Raw genomic sequence first — 14,307 nt, 5'->3', positions numbered from 1 at the left:
CCGCAATTGACCTGGTTCGCGAGGTGATTGGACCCGATCGAGGCCAGCCTGGACTGCTAGACCGAGCATCGTGGGTTGAACTAGAGACTCGTTTAGCTCAAACGCTAACGCGATTCTGCAGCGGGCCCGCGCTGACTCATCACCGCGATCGGCGGTGGGATGAAAGCGGGATAATTTGGGTCATTCCAGGCTTTTTTTTCCCTTTGGCGACTCACGACTTGTCAACTCCGGCTGCGCGGATTCAACACCGCCCCTCTGCTCAATTTCAACATGGCTCCCAGCTTCATCCTGACCCTCTCGGGCCCCGATCGCCCCGGCATCGTGCACGCCGTCACCGCGTTCCTTGTGAAGCACAACCTGAACATTGTCGACTCATCGCAGTTTGGCGATCCCACCTCGCAACGCTTTTTCATGCGCATGCAGTTTGCGTCTGCAGCGGGCAGTGCTGAGGCTCTCGAACTAGAGCAATTGCGCACTGCATTCGAGCCTACTGCGCAGTCCTTCTCTATGGACTTCCAAATCCACCCCACCACCCAGAAGCCTCGCGTGCTCATCATGGTCTCCAAGATCGGCCACTGCCTGAACGACCTTCTCTTCCGCCAGTCTACCGGCCAGCTCAATATCGAGGTGCCCCTGATCGTCTCCAATCACCCCGAGTTTGCAGCCCTTGCCGCAACTTACAAGATCCCCTTCCACCACCTTCCCGTCACCGCCGATACCAAGTCGCAGCAGGAGTCCCAGATCTTGGAGCTGGTGGCCCAGCACAATATTGATCTTATTGTGCTGGCCCGCTACATGCAGGTCCTGTCACCCAAGCTGTGCGAGGCCATGTCCGGCCGCATCATCAACATCCACCACAGCTTCCTGCCTTCCTTCAAGGGCGCCAAGCCCTACCACCAGGCCTATGACCGCGGTGTGAAGATTATCGGTGCTACCGCGCACTTCGTCACCAGCGATCTCGACGAGGGTCCTATCATTGAGCAGAACGTCGTCCGGGTCAACCACAGCATGAGCCCTAAGGAGTTGACCCACGCCGGCAGCAATGTCGAGAGTAACGTGCTCGCCACTGCGGTCAAGTACTTTGCGGAGCGTCGCGTTCTGCTCAACGGACACAAGACCGTTGTGTTTGACTAAGTCTGTTGCTTGTCGCATGCTCATCTGTATCAGTGCACAGCCGCTGATGCCCTGACTTGCACAGCGAGTTTTGTGATGCCCTCTATTGATATAAAAACATAGAATCTTGGCCTGTTGGTAATTGTATGTCAAGAAAAAAGAAGAAAGGCAAAAACGACTATATTGCACGACATGCCCAGATCCCCAAATTGGCCACTGATTTCAGTGGCAGTATCGTCCCTAGGTCCCATGCTGAGGCGTTCCTTTTGGGTTTAAATCTAACCAACGACTTTTCAGCTCGATAAATGTATATCAGCACACTCCCGCATTGTATATCTAATCTGTGAATTTGTGCAAAGTACCCTAATCACTCCACTACATACCCCGGCGCCACAATCTGCCTAACGAATGCCACGCAATTTTCGGTGCTTGTTCTGCCATGATTGTGTTGAAGAAGTGTTGAATTCTGGAGTATTACCAATTTAAAATAAAATCAATCCATGGATATCTAGCACGTCAAACTCCCACAGGGGGGTAACTGGAATAAGCCCACAAATCAAGAATTTTATACCCTGCTGCGTGAGTAAGGTGCCACCTTAAGACAGAATCCCTTCTCGATAAGAACGAGAAGGTTGATAGAGATCCGAGGTAAATGCGACTCTTCTTGGGGGGGGGGGGTGTCTATGGCTCCTTAGACGAAGGGCCCCGGGTGATCAGTCGGGTAATCGAGACCTCGACAAGGCTGGTAAGTTTGAACTTTGATTGACATAAGGCTTTAAACGGGATCCTCCACTAGAGAGTTCAGCCAAATACAATCATATATTCATTCATAAGATCGTGTATGTATATATAGGCCAACGGCGTCCAGGTGAATGGACCGGCGTTGAGAAAGCAAAAGCGCAAGGAAACCAGTCTTTTCAACATAAGAGTCCAATCAAATAGCTGGAAAAAGGCACTAATTTGTACACGCAAATGCTACCAACATAGGTAAAGCCTCATCGATCGCTGGATTCCTCCGACGAACCCTCCACCGGACCACTCTGGGGCGTATTCTGCTTCTTCAAACCAGACATTCCATAGACAGAAATCGACGCCATCCCCAAGAACGCAGCAACACAGGAGAACACCATAGCCACAATCCCCGGTGCAGTAAAGCCTGCAGGCAGCCAGGCGACCTGCTTGTCCTGGCCGCTCAAGTCGAGCCAGTCTTCCGTGTTGCCAGCTGCATTGCCTTTGTATCCCACGCCCGCTCTTTGACAAGCCGCATAGTGATCTTCTGGGATGGTGAGGCGTTCTTGCATTTGCTCAGGAGCCTCGATGATGGTCATGGCAAGACCTTGCGCTAGATGCCAGTCGATGTGACAGTGGAAGAACCAGATACCTGGGTTATCGGCGACGAAGCGGATCACAAAGTGTCCCTGGGGTGGAACGACGAAGGTGTCTCGTCGAGCGGGGTAGGTAGGGAAGCTTGAATGATTTGAAGAATCGTATGGAAATGGATCACCGTCGGCGTAGTCGTAGAAACGTGGGCCGTATGGCGGTGCGCGGTTGATGACTTGGAAGTTGTGACCGTGTAGATGAAATGGATGGGAGCCGGTATCGGCGTTGTTGAGGATGATCTCGACGACCTGGTTGTGGCCAAGAACGGCTGGATGGGTGAACTCGCCGTAAATCTCTGCATTGGTCGACAGATCTCCAGAACCGAGGACGGAGTAGATACTCGGCACCTTGGGCTTCGTGTAGGAGATGTTGTTTAACAAGGCGTAGTCAGCGCCATCCGCTAGATCTTCCATGTATACTGTGACTTCGATCTGGAGATCTGGATCAGGGAGAAGCGGCTCGTGGTCGTATGGAACGAGCGTGATATCATCATACGGGTTGAGATCCGAGGCTATAGCCACATTCATGACAGCTTGAGGGTGGTCCGCTGACGCATTATACTCCAGCCAATTGGTGCTGTTCAGTTGGAGAGTAGAAGGGACTGTGTCTAACAGGACCGAATCGGCGACTGTAACGATCGGGTAATTCTTGGCCGCTGAGTTCTTCATCGTCACCAGGATCGAGTAACGTTGTGCTACCGCAATGTATAAGGTGTCCGCCTCTGTGGGCTCGGTATAAACGCCGTCAATTTCGACGATCTTGAAGGTGTGGTCCTCGATGTAGAAATATTGCGCCACAAAGGCGCCAATGTTGACCAGCCGTAGTAAATACGTCTTCCCTGGCTCGACCGGGAGGTTGGTATTTAAGGTGTCGTTGACCAAAAATGAGTCGGGTATGGGCTCACCACCTGTCGGATTGGTGTAGGAGATGAAACCCGGCGCAATATCCTCGATCAGCTGGTGATGCCAGTCACTCATGGTCAATGTATATTCTTGGTCATACATATCATGAAAATAGGCATCGCTGTCGTGCACAATAAGGGCCTGTCGGTACCCATCGGGATAGCAGTAGTCCGTGTGGCAATGGTACCAGTACGTGCCATTCTGGTTGACTGTGAAGTTATAGGTAAACGAGCTCCCGGGCGGGATCGGGCACTGCGTCACCATCGAGGCACCGTCCATATGGTTGGTGCCATTCTGGAACATGCCATGCCAATGGATCGAGGTAGATTTGTTCCCCAGAGCATTGTGTACGTGCGCAACGATCTGATCTCCTCTGTCCACCTCAACCAGTGGCAACGGCCATTGTCCGTTGATGCCCACGATGGTGCGCTCATAGAGGCCGTCCGGATTGGCAGTGACCCAGGTCACGTTCCAATCAAAGGTGACTGTCTTCGCTCGACAGCACTGTAGGAGAAACAAGACAGTCGCGATGTAGACGACTAGGGCTCGTAACAAACTGGCCATCCTGCGAGAATTTCTGGGGTAGTACGAGACGAGGAAGTAGAGGAAGAGCCAGGGAAGAGGGTGGGAGTCTCTGGCGATTGAAAAACCCAGAGTCGCAAATGCTTGAGCCCTCGCTGGGAAGACGATAAGGTTATCGATCTTACCAGCAGGTCTGTCAAATTACTAGCGCATCCGCGGGCGTTTTCACGCCTGCGCCCCTTTTTCTCCAGCGTTGGGAACCAGTCCAGCCGTGCATACCGGTGATTGGCTCACCGGACTAGCGCTGCTGCCCAGTGGAGTGAACAGGAACTGATTTTCAAGGCTCTGACCACGGAAGACGGCACAAAATAATCGTCCGATCATCCTTGATGCGCCGGCGTTGGGGCGAAACCGGGTACCCGAGTAACAAAGGTTTGAGATAAATGGAAAAGGTAAGAAGCTAACCCAACCATGGGAGATCGTAGATTGATTGGGGTTTAGAACCTGTTCCGGTGCGCGGTCCGAGTCAACAGTCTAGAAAACTCGGGGTTCGAAAGTACGGTGAAGTTGCTGAGACGGTACAGGATGGACCTTCCAGCACTACTGCCGGACGTCAAGGGTCTTTCCAAGCCTCGCCAAGCTTCGCGAAGCCCTTGCGGGGCCCGGTATGTCCATACATACCTGGGACATTGTAATTTCCCTACGCTTCGGTATGCAAACGGGGAAAATTCTTCTATGTGGCTGCTTCCTTCCGACTTCTGCCGGTGGTCTGCTTCGTGCGATAGCGACTTCCGTCGGTTTCTGTTCTCGGCTATTAAGCCTCAATGGGCCGGACCACAGCAGACGTACCACTGCGGCCGTCCTTGACTTCCACGCCCTGCTGCATCTCCGACGCCTGGCCATGAGATGTCTCCTCAACGGGACGCCGCAGGATAAAGCCCTTGATCTGCGCCTTGGTGTAGGAGACACGCGCTACAATGGGGTCGATGACCGGCAAAGAGCCCCGTCGCTCACGGTGAAGCATGAGCCCGTAGCCCACAATGACGCAAATCCAGAAGAAGTTGTACGCTAGCACGGAGCCGTAGGTAGCGGAGTTCGTCCACCCAAGCAGGGCATTAAAGATACCCCAACCACCGCCGCCGCCAAGCTCGGGATTGCAGCAATTGACATGCCACACACTCTCGTGGATGTTGTACGATCCCGGCCCGGAACCAGTCTCTGAGGCATCGCCGCCAATCACCTTGTTCCAGGCGTTGTTCTCGAAGTACCACACGCCGCGCGAGAACAGACCAGCCGCCACGAGGTAGAGAAAGCATGTTGAAATGATCAGGAAGACTTGCATGGACGATTCTTTTCCACCTCTGTGAAGGAGAGTGTTAGCGTTGGTAGCTTGGCGTACGCAGCTCGGCTCATGCGGAAGTGCGTCGTAGCCATTGTATCAATAGGACTCACTTGTAGATGATATATCCCACAGCGATACCCGCTAGGAGGCCGCAAAAGACGGCCAGTGGGAAAGAGGTGGCGGGTAGTCCGAGGCCAACACCTCCGACATAGACTATCGCCTCTAGGCCCTCGCGGAGCACAGTGACAAATGGCAGCACAAACATCGCATATCGTTCCAGCCACCTCTTAACCCGTCCCTTGCGCGACACGTTCGTATCTTGCTGTTGCTCCAGGGCCTTGGCCAACTTCACGCGCCACTTGTCCTGGAGCTTGGAGACGCGGAGCAGAGCAGCTCCCATAATGGAAATGATCAAGGAAGAGATGATAGCCAAGACGCCCTCCCAGATATCCTCCGTGCTGGAGAATGTGTCGGTTCCCAAGCCATAGAAGGCCCCGATCATGCCGGCGCCCACGCAAAGACAGATGAGTAGACCTAGTCCACATCCTAGCCATACCTGTACCGCATGTCAGCCCCTGCAATCCAAGTTTTGCTCCGGACAGAAGGAGCGAAGCTTACTTGTTTCACTAGCTTTTTGAGCACCTCGGGGTCGCCCTCCTTCCCTCCCAGCGATTGCTTCAGAAATGCCAGCAGCACCGACACGACCACAGTAGTCTCCAGACATTCTCGAAACACGACAAAGAACACTTTTACGCAGCGACGGTCAGCACCAGGCAATACGTGAGTCCACAACGGAGTCTGAGGATCTTACCCGTGACGGCAAAGACGTTGTTTTGGCCCATCGTGTCGACTGATCACAGCGAGTTGTCCGAACTGGGGTTAATGGAGGTGTGAACAGAAAGATGGACGGGAGCGAAACTGATTGATAACGGGCAGCTACCATCGCTCGCGTGTGCGTTTCTCGACACTTTGAAAATTACCAGCTCGCCCGTCGATCACTAGCGTAAGCTTTGCGACGGAGTCCCCGGGTCGAGGCACGACCCTCCGAGCCCATTTCCCGAGAATTTCCTGCAGCCACTATCGTCGACATTCCTGTAATCTCTGCATGGACCGTGGCGTGATGATCTGGTCTGCTCGTGGTGCCATGGCAGAACCAAGTTGACCCGGCGGCCGCGGTGGGTCGGTGTGCGCCTCTTCATTAGCGACTCCCTCCATCCACTCCACGGCTCCCTCCACTCCATCCTCGATCCACTCACTTTACTCACTTTCTTCGCTGCCCACGTGTAGAGTGGCCGTGTTGGGATTGGCGTTGGCTACGAGCTTTTTCGGCCGCGCGAAGCGTGCGGAAAGAGGCCCGTTCAACGCTGGAATCTGTGAATCGCACGCTCGGGCAGATGACGATCTAGCAAGCTTCCACTCCCGCGTATTTAATCAGATTGATACGCCGGTAATGGCAATCTTATCTGATGATTGGGTGCCATTCAGTCCTGGACGAGGTATGTGTCCTCAGTTGCGAGAGATGGATCACCGCTTACAAGAAGAGCCACTGCGTGCAGATCAACAACAAAACCCCACTTCCTCCGAAGGGACCTCACCAGATGCATGTTCGAGCGGACTGCCTGAATGGAATGCCGTGATTACCGCTGGGGCCCTGAGGAGCATTCATTTCCGCCATTGCCGATCTCTCTGTTTCTATTCGACGTGGATATGCGTCCATGCGCTTCCTTGAATGGCTAAGAACAGCGCCTATGCCGATCGATCATCGGGAAGAAGGTTCATCTTCCTTTACTTATGACCCCGCGATTCTGCTCAAGCATGAAATACGAGGCTTGTGGAAGCGATGGTCCAAATACCAATACACCCGATCCCCTCGGTAAGTGAAAAAGTGAAACTACAATTCGAATTCTCGATGCGATGGCCTTGTACTCTTCCAGTTTTTTTTTCACAATACTCTTAATCAAACACGCTTTGCATATTGCAGAGGGTTTTCAATGGAAAGCACAGCATGGCCTCGCAACCCAGTTGGTGCACACCCTTCAGGAGTATCATTTCGCAGACTCGGTAGTGGGATTGAAATTATCCAAAGGAGCATCCGACTCCACGATCTTCCATACCTCTTCCACGCGCGCAGCAATTTCCGCACTCAGCGGGCCCTTCTTCAACCAACCCAGGGTCTCTGTGAGCTGGTCTGCGATCCGCGAGCCAACAATCACAGCGTCTCCCAGCTCACCCTTAAGCGCGGAGTTATACGTGACCCATCGATAGGCGAGCTCTCCCTTGGGGATGCCCACTTCTTGGGCTGTTTCTCCCCATAACTTGAGGCCTTCCCGCATGCTTGATTTGTTATAAAGCGCATGGTACAGCTGGCCCAAGGGAGTGGCCGGATCCCAACGCCCGTCGCCACCGGCCATGATCTGCTCGATGTCTTTCGTCAGGAACCCACCCGCGATCGGCGAGTAAGCATAAAAGGCGATGCCGTGCTTTCGCAGCGTGGGCAGAATCTCGCTCTCCGCCCGGCGTGCGACCGCGGAGTAATTCCCTTGGTACACGGTCGGCACGACGTAGCCCTTCTCGCGACTGACGCGGACCACCTCTTCGACCTCGGCGGCCAGGAAGTTCGATAGACCGAACCGCTTGAACTTTCCCGACTGGTGGAGGGCATTGATGCTGGAGAGGATGTCTTCTAGCGGGCTTCTTCGGTCGGGAGCGTGGAGATAGTACACATCTACCTGAGCAGAGGGTCAGCTACACCAGTTTCACAAACTGTCCAGTCGCCGTCTCTGCATACCTGGTCTGTTTTGAGATCCTGGAGACTTTTCTCCGCTGTCGCGATGACGGACTCTTTCGTTGTTGGTTCAGGGCTGAATCCCCCCGGCAGTTTCGTGTCAATGGAGAAGCGCTCTGCGGCCCCGACGTTGCCTAAACTATCTTCGGAGTTGCCGTAGATTGTGGCCGTGTCGATACTCTCGACACCCTCCTTCTCCAAGATATCCAGTACCTCCTTGACGGTGTCGAGGGTGGCATAATGGTCTGTATCCATGAAGGCGCCCCCGCCAAAGACAATTTTAGGATGAGCAGACATGATAAATGGTAGTGTTGGTCGGGCAGAGCTGGGAAATGATGAAGGTGCGTATAGATCGACGGGGGGGTAGTGGTTGACGTGGATATGGGCATTTATATACCCCAGGAGCCCAGCCCCCTACGCAATGGTCCTAGTGCATCAACGCCTACTGCGGGCATCAGTTAGCTTCTCCATGGCTGACAGTTATCACCTCTTTTGGCAAGTTATCTCTAGCACCCCGCGAAGTTCCCGGTTCCTCCGTTGACGTGATTATAAATCCGCTTCATTGGCGAACTGATCTCATAGTGTGGCGTTAGACCGGAACTTGGTCAACCCTGCTTGATTTCTAATTCTTAAATCCGTCCAACTGCCGATCGCCAGCTGGGATGGTAATTGCCGCTACTTAATGGCACCTGGTATCCAATGGAGATATGAACCGGCGATCCTCCTACGGCGAGATACTGCATTTCGATAAGCCTATACCAAGGGTCCTGAGTGCTTATCGTTCGCTCACCCCTGAATACATAGCACCACAGCTTACTTTTTGTGTATACGTACTAGTCTGTACTGCAATGTGCACAATCCCCGTACTTGGGGACAGCTTGCGTCGCGCTAGATTGAGGTTCCCTGGTCACCGAGAGACGATTCTGGAACATTCGAGACCACTACTTCCTAGATACCCCACGGTTACATCGCTACAGTGCTTCGGTGTGGCTAATGAATGACCAGGATGACATTGAATATGGAACATGTAGCCAAAGAAAATAAACAGAGAATAGAAAAACATCCAACAACTCACAGAAAGCGATGTCTCCATCAAAGACGGCGCCGAGCTGTCAGGTTAATCAGCAGAGCTCGGCCACCAACAACTAGTTCTCAGTCAGACCTAGTTGAGCACCAAACCCGGTCATTGTCAGCGCGAGGCCATCAAATCCGATCTGTACCGCAGCCTCTCTCGCCTCGTTATGCTGTCGAGCAGTCCAGGAGGACCACGTCAGAGGAGTATTCGTCGACGCCTCGGTCTGCTCCGTCACATGCTGCCTCCCAGAAGCCCGGACGATGACATTACACTTCCGCATCGCCAGATTCTCATGGTGCTGTCCAAATGCCACGAAGCCCTCGTAGTCGATATCGGACCGCACCGCGTGCGTGAGAAGCGTTTCCCGCACACCCTCTGCTAACGTGCATAGTAGTGTGCCGACGCTATACGAGCTCAGCGGCTGCGCATCGAACGCAGTCAGCAGCTCGTGCAGGATTGCCTCGCTCTCGTTCGAGGTGAGCCGCGCAGCAAGATGGGTTGCGGTCTTGATGCTGCGCGTGGTGTACAGGTCCGGCGCGCCGCCGTGGCTCGTGAGCCATTGGACCGAGTCAAGCCTGTTCGCGCGCACGGCATAGTGGAGAGGGGTCTCGCCCGCGTTATCCGGGATGTCGATGGGGAATTCCGAGCGTCGGCGGATGTAATCCAGGAACGCCGGCCCGTTGGATACCGCGGCGTGGTAGGAGGTCGCGCCGCCGGTGGCGCGCGAGGGCCAGATCAGATCGAGGTGGACGCGGAGCTGGGCGAAGGTCTCGGCCAGAGCGGGCGTGGCGAATGTGCAGAGCCTGTACTTGTTAGCATTGCTCAGGGAGCGGTCGAAGGCCGTTGCACGACCGAGATTGGACGGGGGAGGGCCGAGGAAATCGAAGAGGTCTTCGAGGAATTGCAGGTCGCGTTGCTGTGCTAGAATCCCGATGACTTGGGGCCATAGACAATGGGAATTTGCTCGATACTGTAGAAAGGTGTACATGTTGTTGCGACTGCTTCGTTGGGTCTCGGTCAGGATGTGCTTGAACATGGACATCGATCCGGAGTGGGCCGCGATGGCGAGGAAACTCCAGCCAAATTCATTCTGCCCGTTCAACTGGAGTTGGGGAATACGATGGCAGAGCCATGTGAAGCATTCATCGCACTGGTCGAGAATAGCCGCTGTCAAGACATCCGGTTCAACTTCCGCGTGTCCTGTGATGGGGGCAGCATCTTCCCTGTCAAAGAACAGGGTGGTATGAGTTGCTGCAGGAATTATCGGAATGCTTGCCAGCTGAGTCTTCACGTAGCCTGACTGAGCATTGCGAACCATATAAAGCCTCACATTGAATGCGGCTGCCCGATTCGTGAGGGCCAGATTTCGGAGGGCACATAGTCCGCTGTGCGTTAAGCATCGACTGCCTGTCAGCAGTTCGTCGAAAATCATCCAGAGAATATCAAGGGGCAGGGCATCTAAGTTACCTAGAACGTGAAATGGCTCGGACTGTGGTGGTGGGGTTCTAATCATGGCACTCAGGGTCGTAATGGACGATGCAGGCGACGTAGAACATGCCGAGAGAGAGATCGGGGTACAGCTCGCGCTAGGCGAATCCCAAGTCAGATCCATCAAATCCATGGTGAGCGAAAAAGAATCCATCGAATTTAAATTAACCAAAGCGATACAAAGCGATAAGAATTCGGGTTCAATCACGGAAAAGCACGATAGTGCTCAAGTCGTTGCTATATCATGAAAAGACCAGCGGTGGCGTGGTAGGAGATCCGTTTTATATACTCTCTTCCACAAGCTATCGGGGAATCCGATACGGTCTGTGGGCGTATATCTTTGTTCTTTCCAGAAAGGCGATCTTTGATCAGCCCCGGTTTCGAGACAATGAGATGAATAAACACGGCCGTCGCTGGTTTCATAAAGGGAATCGACTGTTCTTTGCAGCGTCCGACGCAACACAATGGTCAATGGTGCAACAAAGACTGGTTATCATACAAGAAAGTCACCTTGTTTCAACAAAGACCTCAGATACAGACCGAGCTCTCGGATGTATCATGACAGCATTTTTGGGAAGGTAGTCCATACACAATGATTAGCTCGATGGATTTCTCTTTGAGGCCCACCGAAATCAAATGCCTTTTTAGAATACCACGGCATTGAAAGTACCAAGGGCGAATTGTATTCCTTTTCATTCCAACGATCGACCCAGTGTTGCCTTACCTGCCCGGCTGTCGTTGGCTCGGCCCAATTCACCACTGATCCAAGAACCAATCCGCGACATTTCCTCCAGGCTGACACCCGTATGCATTCCCAGACTGTGAATTGTATAGATAAGGTCCTCCGTGGAGACATTACCGGTGGCGCCCTTGGAGTATGGACAGCCGCCGAGCCCGCCGACGCTACTATCGAAGATCCGAACGCCGTGCTCCAGGCCGACTAGGGTATTCACCAAGGCCTGCCCATACGTATCGTGGAAATGAAGTGCCAGATCTGTGTTGGCAATCCCTGCTGCCTTGAGGGCCTGAAGAAGCTCCATCGTCCGGGGAACCGTTCCCATGCCTGTAGTGTCAGCCACTGAGACCTCATCCGCGCCCATCTCCAGGAGGGTCGCAGTGATATCGGCCACCTTGGCCGGGCTGACTTCAGGACCCTCGTAGGGGCAGCCCAGTGCGACAGAAACATACCCCCGCACGCGGATATTCTGCATCTTCGCCAAGGCGACGATTGGCTTGATGCGGTCTAGGGACTCGGCAATCGTGCAGTTCGTGTTTGCTTTTGAGAAAGCCTCGGTCGCGGCCGCGAAGAGAGACACTTCTGTGGTTGTCGCCGCTTTGGTTTCTGATCCGGCCGACTCGGCTGGGACGCCGGTTTCGTCCATGATCTGGACTAGATTCTTGAGTCCCTTGATGTTGGGGACAAGGTAATTGTAGGCGATGGTATGCTGTGATTGGGGTGGTGATGTGAGAAGCCGCTTGCAGATTTCGGCAGTACTAGCCATCTATTCCCCGTGCCCAGGGCGAGGTTAGTAGTTACTTGGAAGGCTGCAGGCACCGAGAGCCGACAGTCCCTACCTGTGGTACCCATTTCTCAGGGACAAAGGAGCCCGCCTCGATGGTGGTTACGCCCGTCTTGGCCAGCCGCTGGATCAGCTGCATCTTGATCTCCATGGGAATGGACTTCTTCTCGTTCTGCAGCCCATCGCGAGGGCCGACTTCGACGATGCGGACATGGTCCGAGGCTAACCGCGACTCGGTCGCAAAGCGGCGTGTAGAGGGCGCTCGAAGGGCAGAGAAGAGGCGCAGGCGAGAACGAGAAGCCATGGCAGAGCGGTGAATTCAAGTGAAAATCCAGTGGTGTATTCTGAGAGTCGAAGCTATCAAGGCAGAGGAAGAGTAGAAGCATCCAAAGAACAATGAGGGGAGCTCAGGCAATGCGGAGAGCACTTGGCCCGATCGGGCTTAGTGCAGCCACTTCCTGGGGAATCTACTCTATGCGTTAGAACTATGAGTGTACAATATTATAGTATGTAGATGGCATTCCGGTTTCTGCTTTCTCACTCTCTATGTTCATATAATGGTATACCAGCTACAACATGTCAAGGCAATACATTTAAATACTGAGGAAGTAGTTGCTGGAGAAGTCCCAGCTACCTATTGAGGTGCTAGGAGAATCAACTGCAACGAAGCAAGTATACTGACAAGATTAATGGGAAGGTGTCCACTCGTTTGATGAATTCGTACGATCGTCTTCTCGTGGGATTTCTATTCCGACCAAATTATCCGGTCTACCTAGATAGTCGAGCCATCGTTGGTGGACAAAGAAATATATATCCATAAAATTGATCATCGCTATGAAGAGCTGAAAAAAATTCAAAGCACAGAGTTTACAATTTACAGCTTGGTTTCCTCGCGCCTCCTTAAGAGTAGCTACAAGCGCTGAAAGAAAGCGATGCCGCTGCCACTAATGTGATCGGTCTGGTTCGGCTCCGGAGTGGATTTCTATGGAGACAACAATCCCGCCAGCTCCGATTGTTCTCAGCCACCAATTCTCGACTCAATGAGCCATGCAGCGCTGACGCCCATTTAAACCCCGCCTCGTTCTCAAATCCGCGCAACTCAGATGCGCTAACGAATCTCCGTCCCCGACTCCTCTCCTCTCCAGCCAACCTCTCCCCAAATGGCCTCCGCCGCAACCACCTCCGGCACCCAGCCCACCCCCGGCGACCCCAACATCTCCTGGCCGATCGAACGCATCTCCCACCCGACCGAGGAAGAATGGCACCCATCCTTCCCCGCCGAGCGCCGCAGTAGCACCTCCTCCAGCGCCAGCGCGGGCGCACCCGACACCGACGCCGCAAACTTCCCGGACGGCGACAAGTCGCTCGCCGGCATCTCGCTGCGCGCGTTCCTGCTCGGCACGACCTTCGGCCTGGCGCTGGCCTTGACCCTCCTCCTCGTCGCGGTCTTCCCGAGCCCGCTCTGGCGCGTCCCGTTCTTCCTCGCCGCGCTGAGCTTGTTCCACGTGCTCGAGTTCTGGGTCACGGCGCGGTACAACACGCGCTACGCGACAGTGTCGGCCTTCCTGCTGTCATCGAATGGGTGGGCGTATAATGTGGCGCACGGGTCTGCGGTGGTCGAGTGTCTCGTCTCGCATCTGCTGTGGCCGCGGCCGGGCATCGTTGGGCGCGTGCTTTCTGTGACGGACCCCGTGTCGGGATCGGAGGTCTCGGTGCTGCTTGTCCTGGGACTGTTGCTGACGGCGGTGGGACAGGTTGTGCGGACGATGGCGATGGCGCAGGCGGCTAGCAATTTCAATCACCATGTGCAGAGCCAGCACCAGGCGGGCCATGTGCTGGTCAAAAACGGCGTGTACCAGTTCCTGCGACACCCGAGTTACTTTGGTTTTTTCTGGTGGGGACTGGGCACGCAGATCGTTCTGGGGAATGTGGTGTGCTTTGTTGGGTATGCGGTCGTGTTGTGGCGGTTCTTCTCGACTCGGATTAAGCGTAAGATCCGCTCTTCGTCGGCCCTCAATGCGGTACTGAGCTAATGTGTGCTTGTCGTGCTTCTAGGGGAGGAGTCGTTCCTGATTCGATTCTTTGGTGCCGAGTACGTGCAGTACAGACAGGTCACTCCGGTTGGTATCCCCGGCATTCGCTGAATACTCATGCGTGGACGGCATACGGGGTAGTGGTGT

At 54.2% G+C, this 14,307-nt stretch overlaps 7 protein-coding genes across 7 annotated transcripts; 2 read left to right on the top strand and 5 right to left on the bottom strand.

The window, feature by feature from the left end:
- Positions 1–270: 270 nt before the first annotated feature.
- On the top strand, positions 271–1,134 carry N7459_005608 (formyltetrahydrofolate deformylase; the record flags this gene model as incomplete). The annotated part of the gene is made up of 1 exon (XM_056944792.1): positions 271–1,134. One exon carries the CDS (start codon positions 271–273, stop codon positions 1,132–1,134), a length of 864 nt encoding a protein of 287 aa, XP_056799127.1.
- A 974-nt stretch (positions 1,135–2,108) lies between these two features.
- fetC (putative ferrooxidoreductase Fet3) lies at positions 2,109–3,959 on the bottom strand (the record flags this gene model as incomplete). Its single annotated transcript, XM_056944791.1, has 1 exon — positions 2,109–3,959. One exon carries the CDS (start codon positions 3,957–3,959, stop codon positions 2,109–2,111), a length of 1,851 nt encoding a protein of 616 aa, XP_056799126.1.
- A 772-nt stretch (positions 3,960–4,731) lies between these two features.
- On the bottom strand, positions 4,732–6,101 carry N7459_005606 (FTR1 family protein; the record flags this gene model as incomplete). The annotated part of the gene is made up of 4 exons (XM_056944790.1): positions 4,732–5,278; positions 5,370–5,815; positions 5,878–6,005; positions 6,071–6,101. 4 exons carry the CDS (start codon positions 6,099–6,101, stop codon positions 4,732–4,734), a joined length of 1,152 nt encoding a protein of 383 aa, XP_056799125.1.
- A 1,203-nt stretch (positions 6,102–7,304) lies between these two features.
- Positions 7,305–8,341, bottom strand: N7459_005605 (aldo/keto reductase family protein; the record flags this gene model as incomplete). Its single annotated transcript, XM_056944789.1, has 2 exons — positions 7,305–7,988; positions 8,048–8,341. 2 exons carry the CDS (start codon positions 8,339–8,341, stop codon positions 7,305–7,307), a joined length of 978 nt encoding a protein of 325 aa, XP_056799124.1.
- Positions 8,342–9,189: 848 nt separating this feature from the next.
- N7459_005604 (uncharacterized protein) lies at positions 9,190–10,740 on the bottom strand (the record flags this gene model as incomplete). Its single annotated transcript, XM_056944788.1, has 1 exon — positions 9,190–10,740. The coding sequence occupies one exon, from the start codon at positions 10,738–10,740 to the stop codon at positions 9,190–9,192; it is 1,551 nt and encodes a 516-aa protein (XP_056799123.1).
- A 559-nt stretch (positions 10,741–11,299) lies between these two features.
- N7459_005603 (hydroxymethylglutaryl-CoA lyase) lies at positions 11,300–12,431 on the bottom strand (the record flags this gene model as incomplete). The annotated part of the gene is made up of 2 exons (XM_056944787.1): positions 11,300–12,109; positions 12,183–12,431. The coding sequence occupies 2 exons, from the start codon at positions 12,429–12,431 to the stop codon at positions 11,300–11,302; spliced, it is 1,059 nt and encodes a 352-aa protein (XP_056799122.1).
- Positions 12,432–13,287: 856 nt separating this feature from the next.
- Positions 13,288–14,271, top strand: N7459_005602 (protein-S-isoprenylcysteine carboxyl O-methyltransferase; the record flags this gene model as incomplete). The annotated part of the gene is made up of 2 exons (XM_056944786.1): positions 13,288–14,116; positions 14,183–14,271. 2 exons carry the CDS (start codon positions 13,288–13,290, stop codon positions 14,269–14,271), a joined length of 918 nt encoding a protein of 305 aa, XP_056799121.1.
- Between the last annotated feature and the right edge of the window lie 36 nt (positions 14,272–14,307).

The sequence above is a fragment of the Penicillium hispanicum genome (genome assembly GCF_028827665.1).
Source record: "Penicillium hispanicum strain IBT 35686 chromosome Unknown utg000005l_segment0_segment0, whole genome shotgun sequence".
In the NCBI taxonomy this organism is placed as follows: Eukaryota; Fungi; Ascomycota; class Eurotiomycetes; order Eurotiales; family Aspergillaceae; genus Penicillium; species Penicillium hispanicum.
This window is presented reverse-complemented; position numbering and strand designations above follow the sequence as displayed.